This window comes from Lampris incognitus, chromosome 20 (assembly GCF_029633865.1).
Source record: "Lampris incognitus isolate fLamInc1 chromosome 20, fLamInc1.hap2, whole genome shotgun sequence".
In the NCBI taxonomy this organism is placed as follows: Eukaryota; Metazoa; Chordata; class Actinopteri; order Lampriformes; family Lampridae; genus Lampris; species Lampris incognitus.
Window position 1 is genome coordinate 16,522,985 of NC_079230.1, and position 13,950 is coordinate 16,536,934.

Sequence of the window (13,950 nt, forward strand, 5' to 3'; positions counted from 1 at the left end):
TTTTCTGCTAGGGAAATCCCAGTATTTGATGGCAACCCCCTACATTAGCAGATATTCACGAGGGCATGGTATTGAGGAGAAAACTAGTAGATATATACGAAGATAGGTTATATTACATGGAACAGTATACCTCTGGACCCTGCCGAGAATGTGTTTGAAGCTGTCTTCATATGGATGCTAATATGGGCTTTGCTAAGGCAAAGAGACTGCTAAAGGCGCATTTTGGAGAGGAACTGAAGATTGCTAATGCCTATATGGGAAAAGCCCTTACCTGGAACAGTATAAAGGCAGAGGATGGAAAGGCACTGCACTGTTGTGCACATTTTCTGAGAGGCTGCTGTAACAATGAGAGAGCCGCAGTAGAGTTAGGTGATATATGTCAAAAATGTCCTACGGCCACCATCAGCCCAAAAATCGGCGATTGCTGATATATTCGTCCCCCCATCTCACCCCCACGCACCTGCCATTTTCAGGGAATACAATTATGGAAGAGCTTGTTGCGAAAAAGAATACAAAATCCGCTATTTGGGATTCTTTTGGTTTTTAAACCAGACGCAACCTGCAAGCCAAAGGACCTAAAAGGAGTAATTTGCCATCTTTGTAAATGAGTACTGCCAGCAAAAAAATTGCAAATTATTTGCATGAGCATTCATGTGGAAATCTAATTTTACTGCAACATTATAACCTATTGGCTACTCTTCTTTAATTGAACAACATAAATCATCTTCAGCTCTTTGTTAAACAATAAGCTGTAAAGACAGGCTGAACAGCTGTCAGACATGATTTAAAAATAAAAAAGAATCCAATGGCATCAGATGAGGGACTTACCCGCTTGCAGCCTCCAAATGAACAAACAGGTGGGGATAACATAAGTACTTGCATAAAGTTTTTTTTTTTATCTCAGGTCCTATTCTGTCACTGGCCCATAGAGTGGGTGTTTCAGCAGAATCCTCAGTCTGCACACATGGCTCATCTCCGCCTGCAGAGCTCACAATGTTGGTTTTATTGACAATTTTTTTTGTTTTTAGTAAAATATTTTGTATTATCAACAAAAAAAGAACACATTTATGAAGCAAGCAAATCAATTAATAAATCAACCCAACCATAACAACCATAAAAAAGGACAGAAGAGAAAAAGAACAGAAAAAAAGGGAGGGGAGGGGGGCATTAATCAGGAGACAAATTGAAGAGAGTTAAAAAACATCAAAAAGGGTTGCCATCTGCCATAGAAGTTATTAGAGTTACCTGTTGCAGTTTTATTTTTTGAAGACATTTTAGTCGACCAGAAGACAAAAATTTGAGTTTTGGGGAAAAAACGAACACCGAAAAAATGCAAAACGTGTGCCTGGAATAGGATTTTAAAATGTTTTGCAGGAGCCCCGAGAGTTGTGACCTACTCCGTTGATCACTACGCCGGAAATCCTTTATTGACAATTTTAATCTGTTTTGGGATAGTCTCTCCTTCAAATTTGACGGAGTCCACTGAAACAGGCTGGGTAGCCAGATGCTAGCAGCCAACCTGCAGCACACCATACAGTCCTCTACACATGACTGACTGTTTACATCCCATGCTTCCCTCCCAGAGTCTCCACTTCACCTGTGGTGGCACCTAAGCCGTATCAACCATATGGTCAACCTGGGCATATGCCCAGGGGCCCCTGAGCATAAAAAGGGCCCTCCACGATGGTAGAAAAAAAAGCATGCATTTTTTTTTCAGGCTCCACAGATATGACACAAAGCTTGACCCATTCTCTTGATAATTATCCAATCAGAATGAAATAAAAGTTTTTTCCAAGAAAATAAAGTCTCATGGTTGATTATTATATTGGTGAGATGGCTGGGCAAGTGGTGACTGGTGAGCAAGCAGCAATACACTGTATAGATTGGCTAACGGTCAAGGTGGGTGGGCATAGAGCAGGTGGCTTACATTGCAAAGATTCAAGAGCAGTTTTTCTTACGCCAAGTCAAGGTTAAAAACAGTGGAGTTAATTTTTACCTGATCTACTATCAGTTAGGTTGTATCAGTGAGAAGTGTGTGGGAAAAATTGCCAAGCAGCAGAAAATGGACAACGTTAACCAAAAGCCCAGCGGGGCTGCCAAAAGAAAGAAAAGAAAGGAAAAAGGAAGTGAAAGAAGCGGCTTTTCAAAAAAGCTAAACAATGTGAAGAAGAGGGCATTCCGTTGGAGGATGTCGAGTTAGCAAGTAGTAACGATAGCCTGGAAGTGTCTACCATCGGTTGCAGCAATGCACAGCCTCACCTAGCTAGCAGCGAAAACATTAGCCTGGAAATCTTCAGCTTCAGCAGCGACACACTGCCTCTGCTAGGGGTACAACAAGATAGGGAAATGATGAAAAAAACAGGAGAAGAAATGGACAACGACAGGGATGACCAAACAGTGGAAAGTAATGTTACTTCAAGCTAATTTGCAGTGGCAGGTCCCATCATTTGTGAAAACCCTGCATTATGGGGATCAATTACAGAGGAGGTCTGGGAGAAAATTCTGAGTAAAGGGGTTTCAGCCTTTCAGAATCGGGCTGCCAAGTGTCCAGCATGCCAGAGGGGGAACGAGGCTGGCAAGACTCATTCTCACACTAATGATGCACTGATCAGACACCTTCACAATGGTGATATTGTACTACGGGAATGGATAATATATTGACCGTCCACCAGAGCAATTTATGGCTTTGCTTGTAAAGTTTTTATTGACAAATTGTAACAACGCATTTGTTGCTGGGTTTACTGACTGGAAACACCCTGAGAGAATAACAGAACATGAGATGAGTGGCGAGCACAGAAAATGCATCTACTACTACTATTTTTGGCTACTCCCGTTAGGGGTCGCCACAGTGGATCATCTGTTTGCATTTCTTCCTGTCCTCTGCATCCTCCTCTGTCACACCAGCCACCTGCATGTCCTCTCTCACCACATCCATAAACTTCCTCTTTGGCCTTCCTCTTTTCCTCTTCCCTGGCACCTCCATATTCAGCATCCTTCTCTCAATATACCCAGCACCAAGCACAGAAAATGCATGCTTTCACTTATATCTCACACTCAACATCTGGGCACTGTGGATGCTTCCCTTGGCAGACAGATCAAAGTACTGGAAAGAGGTATTAAGGGGTGTAGTTGCTATCATTAAGTTCTTGAGTGAAAGGGGGCTTCCGTTCAGGGGAGATGATGAACCTTTGGAATCCCCACATCCAAACTTACTATGTGTATCAGGGAATATCAAGTGGGCAAAGGAGGAAAGCTGCCAACAATAGTAGATTTTTTTTCCCCAATGTGTGTAGTAGTATCAGTGAAAACCAACAATAGAAGATGTGCCTCACATAAAATCTATGCTTTGTGCATCTCAGCTAACAGTATTCACAATTTGATAATGACTTTAACATCCTATAACACTGATAAGGGAACATATTGACATGTTACATGCTTTACTGAGAATTAACTTCAGTTTGTGGTTTTAAACAAATGCAGCATGCACCACAGTGTGCTGTACTCAAGATACAGTATGAAATAGAATAGATGTCACCTAAAGTATACAGCCTGTAGTTAATTTCTCAAGTCGAATAAGTTGAAGGAGATATTGGATACTAGCAGTAGAGAGTTTGTGTGCAACTATGTTCATCAGTGTGCTTATGCAGAAGAGCTGTGAGGAAGATGTATTTTGTAAATACAAGTGTGTGCAATTCAGTTCAACTGATTAATGAATGCCACGGGACAGTGAAATTAGTTTTGCATGTTTTTTTATTGTTTGTTTGTTTGGCTTTTAAATGCTGGGTACTGCTTATCAGACGGAAGAGCTAGTGCTTATTTCCTTTAAAAGCTACTTACTTTACAGTAGTGTAACCTGACCACTACCATCAGGACAGGAGACTGTTTTACCTGTGCATATTGTAACCCATAGCACTCGTTGAGATATTGCCTCTCATTGCCCCTACACAACACAGCGCATTTTTGAGCAGTCGTAACAAAGCAGTTATTCATTGTAAATAATTGTACGGTTATATTCATGGTTTTTGTTAGTTATATGGTTTATAATTGTTATACAACATGATTTTTATTCATTTCATGGTAATCTGAAAAGAAGACAGTTCAAAAAGACACACACACACACACACACACACACACACACACACACACATCAAAATTATATTCAGGAAGCTCTAGAATAATTTCAGAATTAACCAGTTACATTGTAAATAGTGCTGAACAATCAAGTGCAGAAAAACATGCCCATGTCTACTGTCTTATACTGGAGTACACACAGGTTGTGTTCACACACTGCTCATTATTGTCGTCTCTCTGTCCGCTTGGCCTGTTGTTCTTCCTTACATTTACAGCTGCGTACTGGAAATTGTCTGCATTTTGGTCCTGTTAAGAAAACGAAACAGCAACCCACAGTTATAACATAATAAACTGTGTATCAGAGGAATACAGAAACACTTCATTAAGTAGCGGCGGTTAATTAATCTTATATTATGTTATTTTACTTTGGTGTATACCTTTTCTTTTAAGGCCAGCACACAATGGCACAGAAGCAAAGCGGCAAAAAGACAAATGAATTGACTGAAATCCAAAATGTAGGGCACACAGCAAGCGCCATTCTTCTTCTTCTTCTTTGTCTTCTTCATCGTATTTCGGCTTGTTTCCTGTTTCTCAGGTGTTGCCACAGCAGATTTTATAGTTTCCATCAGTACCCTGTTAGGGCACGGCACCAATGGCAGTCATTGTTAACCTGGGCATCGACTGATCTGGAATGGAGACTCAACTGATCCGGTATGGTCTTATCAATCTGCATAATGATTTGGCAAATTATTATGTCGAATGCCCTTCCTGACACAACCACTAACCCTATGGACAGGGGCACAGGTAAAGCACTGGATGATGCCATCCCAGTAATCATGGACTTGTGCCCATGCCTGTTACCAATACAGGAAGCGCCACACTATATATGTCAAATATGAAATATTTGCCCCTGCTCTGCAAAACCAGCAAACACATTTTTCCATTGAAAATATGAGTCTGCAGGAGCATTGAGTCCTGGAGTAGAAGTCTCCTGATGAGGTTTTGGCTCGTCAAGTAGATGTGTGTCGAGTCAAGGCTAGATGCCACCACTAAGAGGGTTTTATAGAAATTAAATAATAGTGTCCTTTTCTTATATCGGCTATAACCAGTGTGTGTTGTCCTTTACTTCACTTAAAATTTCTTCTTCAGCTTTTGTATTTATAACAATAAGAATAGTTATTGTGTTTATATTTTTAAAGCTCTTCAAAGCACAATATTACAAAGTGCTTTGAAAAAAGCTATTTTAGAGCAGTGTTAAAAAAAGTGAGTCTTAATGAAACATTTGTTTTTATCTTTATTTTGAACTTCTAACTGGCTCGCATGTAAAAAAAAAAGTGGTAAAAGGTTGTTGGATTAAAAACTGTGCTAAAGATTGAAGTTGAAGGACTTATGGCTATTGTAAAACTAATGCAATCTAAACATTCAGTTGAAATAGTTTGTCTAAATATGAAACACTTACCCGTACACTTGTTGTTGCAGCAACAAAACTTCTTGGTTGAGAATCTCGTTCTGAATAATTGACAGAATAAACAGCTTTGTTACCTCCTTGTTTTGAAACCATGATCTGTAAATAAATGCTGTCAAATACAAAGAATTACTTAAACAGTAGCGACACTCTCTCCGCCTCATCTTGAGTGCACAGTAAGACAGGACAACCACCAGAATAGATGTCACTACCAATGCCACACTCATGAAATACACCAAGGAAAGATTTTCCACTCCACCTGCAGAAATTAAGCCATTGAGATACCTAGCTTAGTTTCCAGTTGTTTTGCCTTTTTAAGTACATCTTAAATTGTTCTCGTGAAGTGAAGGTACACTCTTATTTATTAAGTGAGACAACATCTGCCAGAACGTAACTTACTTTCAATACTTATCTTGGCCCCATTTCCAAGAAGAATATTTCCGCAAGAAACCACAGCACAGAGTTGAGTTGTAGCATCAGAACCAGTAAAGTTGTTCTTTGGTAAGTTGTAGAAACAGGTGTGTGTTTGTGTCTCAGCTCTCCTCTCACACTGATTGTTCTTGATTCCTTTGGTGTAGATAATTCCAGGATGAGATTTTGGTGAGCTGGTGAACCAGTACGCACTTAGTTCTCCATCACAGGTCTCAGCATGTAGTATGTTGCAGTTCAGAGTCTCTCCTGACTTGTCAGACACCGGCCGATGGACGATAGCTTTTGTAAGTGAACCTGAACCGTTCACATTAAGAATCACTCCCTCTCTAAATTCAAATTGACTTTGATGGTTAGCTATACAGTTATAAGTTGCAGAATCTGAAAGACGCAAATTTGAAATGTTCAAGTGATTCCCATTATTTTCTGTTTGTATAGTGAAACGAGAATTGTTTATGTATTCACCATAAAATCTGACTTTGCCATACTTATAAAATTGAGATATAAGCTGTGGTTTCTGTCCCAGTGTTTGTTTGTACCAGTAAAACCTTGTGGCATCAATACTTTTAATGGTGCATCTCAAAGTCACATTTTCCCCAGCATTAACTGGCTCAACGTTGCTTTTTTGATGCACAAGGGAGGACTGCACCAGATTTCTTACATAAACTGCAGGAAAAAAGAGAACAATAAATAACATTTAATTTCATGTCATCAAAGGGGATGTACTGTATTATATGTACTGTATTATTAAACATTACTTTACAATATTTTATAATTTGAATATAATGTAGAACCTTAAGACTGAATCTAAAGTAGAAAAAAAAGTCAGTATTCGGTCTTCAGAGTTACAACTTACCCCTTCTGATCATGAATAGAAATATCAGACGAAAAACAAACTTTGAAGGCATCATCATGATTACTGTGTTGAATGGGAAAGTTCTTCAACGGTTCTCCTCTCTTAAGAGACAAGGGTCTGCATGATTGGTCCGTGAGAAGTGTTTGACTTTGAATACCTTATTTAGACAGCATAGAGTGCATGTTCCTTGTCCTCACAGTGGCAGTCTTCGCCCTTGAAAACATTTATCTGCATTCAGATATTTTAAAATAAATGTTTGTAATTTTGTTCATGTGTTTGATATAATCCTTTTTCAAACCACATTTATAGGTTTTTTTTTAATTTTCACAAATAATTAATTTTTAATTACAGTCTGTAGTGATGCAACCTGGTACTCTTTACCTTTTATCTGTACTCTTGTAATACCTGTGTAATTTTCTGAAAACTGATGTGAACCAAGTTATATTATATACCTATCAGGAACACAGAGACTGGCGGACACAAATGCAGGCAAGCAGACAATCAGTTCTCAGGGTCTTTTATTCGGTCCAAGGGTCAAAATCCAGAAAGGCAATTAGACAGGTAGAGGTACAAAATCGGCAGGCAGAAGACTTCAAGAACCAGGCAGACTAACAAACAGGCGACGGTACCAAAACAGGAGACTGAGACTCGGAAACCAGGAACAAAACAGTCAGACACAGGGAAACTCTCTAACATGAAACGCTGGAATGCTGCTCTAGGAGACAAGACAATCTGGCACTGACACACAGGGGAGCACTGGTTAAATACACACAGGAGGGAAGGGATAACGAATCACAGGGGAAACACATATGGGCGGGGACAGGTAATCACATGGGGAACAGGAAGTGAACACAGAGACAAGACTATCGAAATAAAACCGGAAACTGACACATGACAGACCCTGACAATACCTAGATGTCTGGCAGCATTTTCCCCCTTTCCTTTTTGTTGTTTTTGTTTTTTGTCTGTTATTTTTTGTTTTGTTTTATCTTGTGTGTCTTGAATATAAAACCGAAAAACTGAAAATAAAATACATAAATATATATATATATATATATATATATATATATATATACACACAAACATTAAAACACACAACCCCCCCATCCCCTGGACACAAAAAAACAAACAAACAAAAACAGAGAGAAAAAAGAAGACAAGACAAACATCAAAGAAGGTTGAATCAGTTCATCTGGATACAACCTTTATTGACAGATATGTTTCATCACTCAGCTAAGTGACATCTTCAGTCTAAACTCACTGCAGGTATCCCCACCCTTTATAAACAACGCAGTACAGTTGCCCAACAACCGAAACCAGCGACCAGTTTCATATGCAAATATGGGTGTGACCTTTAGCGTTTCCAAGGCCATGTGTACAGAGGATTAGGGATTGTTGCAATCACAGCATTGCATGATGGCGACAGATGTATAATGACCGAGATCAGCGTGTCTCAGCAATGCAAAGGCGCCACCATCCAGCATCAGTAGAGATGAGAGGAATGCTGTCTTGACTCTCAGTAAGAACAATAACATCATCATCCTTCCAGCAGACAAAAGCAGTCACTGTTGTATTAAACCAATCAGACTATCATGAGAAAGTCATGATGTTACTTAGCGACATAAATACTTATGAGCCTCTGAAATGAGATCCAGGCAGTGGTTACAAGAAAAAAAAAAGACGTGCTAGATTGTCTGAAGCAGTTAGAACAGGACAATGCTGTTGACATAATTTTGTACCAAAGATTATACCCAGGGGGAAGCGACACCTAGTCCGTATGGGTTACCTAAGATACATAAGCAGGATGTGCCATTACGGTCTATTGTTTGTATGATTAACTCGTTGACCTATAACATCTGCAAGTTTCTTGCATCTATTCTTAACCCATTGGTAGGCAGTAATGAACATCACATTCAGAACACTGGATTTTGTGGATAAGGTGAGGGACATCATTATGGAGAGGAATGAAACAATGGTCTCTTATAATGTTAAGTCTCTCTTCACATGTGTTCCTGTTGATGAAGCAGTGGAGGTAGTCCATATGAAATTACAAAACGACCCCACTCTTAGCAATAAACACTGACCAAGTGTGTCTGCTCCTGAAACTATGTCTTCAGTCCACGTACTTCACATACAGGGAGCAATACTATAGACAAAGGCATGGGTGTACTATGGGTTCTCCAGTCTCACCTGTAGAGGCCAACTTGTGTATGGAAGAAGTGAAAAAGAGGGCTCTGACATCCTATCCAAGGACACCACCTAGCCATTGGTTCAGATTTGTGGACGACACCTGGGTTAACATTATACCTCAGGATGTACCACATTTCACCGACCACATTGACTCTATGGACAATCACATCAAGTTCCCCAGGGAGGATGTGAAAAACGACAGGTTAGCGTTCTTAGACTGAAATTGCAATTGACCCTTCGCTAAGCCCCACCCCCCTTGGTTACTGTTGCTATGCCTGGCAAGCTATCGTCCGTCCGCGAAATTGAAACATGGCGTTTACTGTCATGTCAGTGACGGATATTCCAGGTGAATTGACATTCAATTTCTGGAAAAGCAAGGAGATATCAGAGAGAAGTAGACAGAAAGGCTTGCAATATGCATTTGAAAGCTACATCAATGATATAATTTGTCGGCGTGTGAATGAAGGGGAAATTAAAATCGAGGCTAAAGCCTACAGGTCCCAATATAAGACCCAGGCACCCCACGTCTTAACTATTCACGTTAAGGACAAGGAGATAAATGAACAACAATGCTGGTGTACAGCAGGGTAAGACAATATAGATAGTTGTATTTTAAGTTGTATTTTAAGCTGACAGTTATGAGTCCATATAGCCTACTAGCTAGCTTTCAGATCTAGCTAACATTAGGCTATGTTTTAGCTAGCCAGGCTAGCCAGCTGGATCAGGGGAGCTTACATGCACTTTCCCGTTTGTTTAAAGTGCACCAGGATATTGCTCACACATCGTGGGCTTGATCCATACACTGGATCTTATAAAGGCAAGAACAGAAGAGTCAGCTAAGTCCTGCACAAGTTTGCCACAACAATGGCACAAACCAAGAGGTGGTAAAATAAAGGCTGTGCCCGTATCATCGGTGGTGGTCGCAAAGGCTAGACAGGATCGAAAGCGGAGAACAGTTGACTGTCACTACACCGGGAGCAGGTAAGTTAACTGGATTGTCACTGACTACCTGGAATGACCTGTCATACCCCCCCCCCCAAAATGACATACTTTACATATTCAGCAGTAGTCCATATTGATATTAATAATGTTTTGATATTATTTTCCAAGGACCCCCTCAATAACGGACGAGGACTTGGCACTACTGAGACGGCAGACGGCAGCACCCATCAGCTACTTGGCTAACAGACCGCCTATCGATATAACTATAGGGGAAAACAAGTACCCCCTTGGAAGTGGTTTGAGCCAGCAGATATTGAAAAAGGATTTGACTGAGTCAACATACGTATTTATTTTGTATCCAAAAGTTACTTGTTCCGTAGGCAATAGTGTACAAGTAATTTCAAGTAGGTTAGTATCATACAATATTACATAGGACTAATATGACTAAAGAAACATGAAAAAGGATGTAATGGACATGTACCTGTATTATAGGACAGTAATACCTTGTAGACAGAAAGGTACGAGAGGAGGGGACCCTTAGCCACCAGGGTGCCTCCTGATCACTGGTCTTTGATGATGTGTGGTTGGAAGTTGGACAGCATGCTAACCACGTACCATATCTGATTTATGTTGGAAAGTCAGGACATTGGTATTCTACCAGAAACAATCTTAAACTTTTTAATTTTGGCAATTGCCCTTTCCACATGAACGCTGTGTTTGGCAATTTTTTTGGTCATCTCAACATCTGCATGTGGCATCTGACGGTTAGATCTAGCAAAAGGTGGAATGTTCAGCCTGAGACCAATCTCTTCCACTTCTTTTTCAATCAGAAAACCTTTGTCGGTCATTAATCCATCTCCAACTTTAAGGTAGCCACACCGAATACAACCCTGCAGTAGCTCTATGATATTACACTGATTACAGATCTCTTTGTCTGAAATAGATCCAGTGAATAGAGCAGACACATACGTACATAACTGCACCTCGTGGGTCACAAGCAACTAGTGACTTCAGTGTGTTGGAGGACTTGTAGGTTGAATAGGTTTGACTCTGCAACAGTAATGAGCTGGGCTTCTGTGTCTTCAGTTCTGTGCAGTCCAGAATTGCAAATGTATTTGGGAATTCCTCTTTAAAGTTAACAGGCATGTTCTGTGAAATCACATCTCTATGTGGCCAAATGGACAGTTGGCCAAGTCTGTCATACATGTAGTCTACCCAGGAGTTTATCAGTGTGCTGACACTCTGTACACGAATCTGAAATCTAAATGCTAAATCTTTGTGGTCAAAATTTTGTCTTAGTTTCATTAGTGTGAGTAAAAACTGACTACGCACGGGAAGTTTTTGGATCTCGATGTCTGGCATTTTGTAAGAGAGAGGAATGTTTGTTTGTGGAGGGATGGGATCATTGGGTACTTTGAAAAATTCACATAAGCTGTTGACCTATGCAGTAGTGGAAGTACTCAGGTACATTACTGTTGTTTAGACACTCTGGGGTTAATGCATTTGTAGTGTATGCATGACGTTCCTTCCCAAGCAACTGGATTTGGCTGTCTTTGGCTTGAAGTTCCATCTTCAGGTTCAACATCTCCTGCTTCTGTTCTGTTAGTGTCTCCTTTAGAGTCTCCAATGCCTCTCCATGGTTGTCTGGGTCATGATGTGTCTCTGTAAATGACAAAATGATAAAACATTAGTTAATAATTTGTACACATTTCTTCCCTTTTACAGCTTCCTCTTGTCAGGCCAGCAAGACCAACACCACCTACAAACCAGCCTGGCGATTTCCCTGATTTCCCATTGCCGCCACAACTGTACGGTGCTCAATCGAAATGAAATGTGTAGCTACAGTAAAATGACAGTCACTTTGGCAGAATCTGTAGCTGTAGAACGTGAGACCATACAACAGGACACAAGTAACATTTGACATCTTGAAAGGTCTCCCCGACTCACATCAAGCTCCTTTCATAGAATATGCATAAGGAGAGCCAACCATGATATCCTTGCCGCTAGTATCAAAACCAAGGCCCCAAGACAGACCAAGGCAATGAAAAGAGGGGTAGATCTAGAACCTATAGCTGCAATGCAGTACTCTGAGGTCACAGGCAATCTAGTGTTCCCATGTGGCTTTGTGGTTAATCCTCATGCTCCACACCTTGGCACTTCACCAGACAGGAAGGTGATAGAGAGGGGGGATAGTACAAGCTATGGACTTTTGGAGATCAAGTGCCCATCAAAAGACAGTTTCAAAGACTGTACCTATCTCGTGAGGCAGGCAGATGGTAGCTACAAGCTAAAGGAGAGCCACTCCTATCACTACCAAATAACGGGGCAGCTGGGATTTACGGGCATGCCATGGTGTGACTTCTTTGTAATGTGCACTGAAGATTATCACATACAGCGTATATATTTTGATGCAGTAAAGTGGGGTAACATGAAAAACAAATTAGATTTGTTTTTCTTTGACTACTTTCTCAGCAGATGCCATCAGTAGAACAGAAATAAATAGACACATAACTACATAGATGCACTTGAACACTTACCTGTATCACTGTCACAGGCTTGAGAAGCAGTGTCTTCGGCAGGGTTTGAAGAAGCAGTGTCCTCAGTAGGGTTTGAGCTGCAGGCTTGCGGAGCATCCTGTTCCTCTCTTCTGGTTCTGTAAAAAAGTTCAGTTTGACAATCATTTAGTTAGAAACAAAAACACAAATTAATTAATAAATGCTGTATTTATCATTTTAAACAGACAGAAAGCGGGAATCCTGGGGTGGATTCTGATACAAAATTAAATGCATTCATTCAGTGTAGCCTAGCAATCCAAATGCATTCATGTACATATTCCTTGATCAATCTATGAAATTAAAAGTTGTGTGTAAACTGCGTGATAGAAAGAAATGTCATGTCCTTTCAAACTCAATAAAATTGTTAATGTTACTTTGATTGCTCGTCACCTTTTTGTTGAAGGCTTTCGGCAACCTCCATAATGTTCCTTCCTTTGGACAGTTGCAGGGATAGCAGCTATGGGATTCGGATATTCATGTGTAGGCTGCCCATTCACAAAATGCTAAAAGATTTCAATTGATAGTTAAGAGCATACATACCTTCGCAACCAACGTTACCAGCTAGTTTCTTTTATGTGCTAAATTTGCTATGATACTTCCCCTTTCTCTGAACTAGCTAGCTAGCAGCACTATCGGCATCTGTATAAGAGACTAGGGTTCTCAGATATAACGTTAGCTAGCAACTTCTCTACATTTGAAAAGATGTTGCTGATTGAGATGATGGAAGACTTTGGGGCACTGAGATGATAACATAACTCATAACATACAAAGTTAGGTATAAGGTTTGGTGGAACCGGACTAAAATGTAATGAGCATTGTTAGTAGTAGATAGCTAACCTAAGCTAGCTAAAATGTAGTCAAAGATGGGCATTCCCAAAACATGTGCCCAACTGTGGCTGGGTTCAGGTGGCACCTAATACAAGTAGGATCAATATTGGGATAGAATTTGGACAGTTTCTCTCTCATGTAATGTAAATGATGTAACATTTTGAATTGGATAAGGAGATGCCTTAAGCAGAGAGAGGTGGTGTGAATGCGCTGTAAGGAATGTTTCCACATCTCTTCAGTGAGCTCGATGTTTAAATCCTGTTCCCAGGCTGATTTTGTTTTGTCTAAGGAAGGTGAACCATTAGCTTGGGTAATCTTATATATTTTAGAAGCATTTCCCTTGATGTCCGGGTCTCAGTCCAATATGATGTCTAACATGCTTTTTTCCTGCAGGACAGGAAATTAATAGTGTTCTTTGGCATAGCTGCAGGCTTGGAGGTATCTAAAAAAGTGTGTCTTTGGTATATTGTAGTCCTGCTGGAGAATTTCAAATGAAGCAAAATTGCCATCTACGAATAGGTCACTAAAAAAGATCAAACCGTTGGTATGCCACATTTGAAATGTTGCGCCAGTCTGGTAGGGAGGAAAAAGATGGTTGTGTGTCAAGGGCATAT

At 40.3% G+C, this 13,950-nt stretch overlaps 1 protein-coding gene across 1 annotated transcript; it reads right to left on the bottom strand.

The window, feature by feature from the left end:
• Positions 1-4,219: 4,219 nt before the first annotated feature.
• On the bottom strand, positions 4,220-12,929 carry LOC130130451 (uncharacterized). Its single transcript, XM_056300161.1, has 8 exons — positions 12,883-12,929; positions 12,491-12,606; positions 11,394-11,615; positions 10,612-10,887; positions 5,936-6,631; positions 5,670-5,795; positions 5,531-5,580; positions 4,220-4,377 (listed from the first exon to the last, which is right to left on the bottom strand). Exons 1-8 carry the CDS (start codon positions 12,927-12,929, stop codon positions 4,246-4,248), a joined length of 1,665 nt encoding a protein of 554 aa, XP_056156136.1. The 3' UTR covers positions 4,220-4,245.
• Between the last annotated feature and the right edge of the window lie 1,021 nt (positions 12,930-13,950).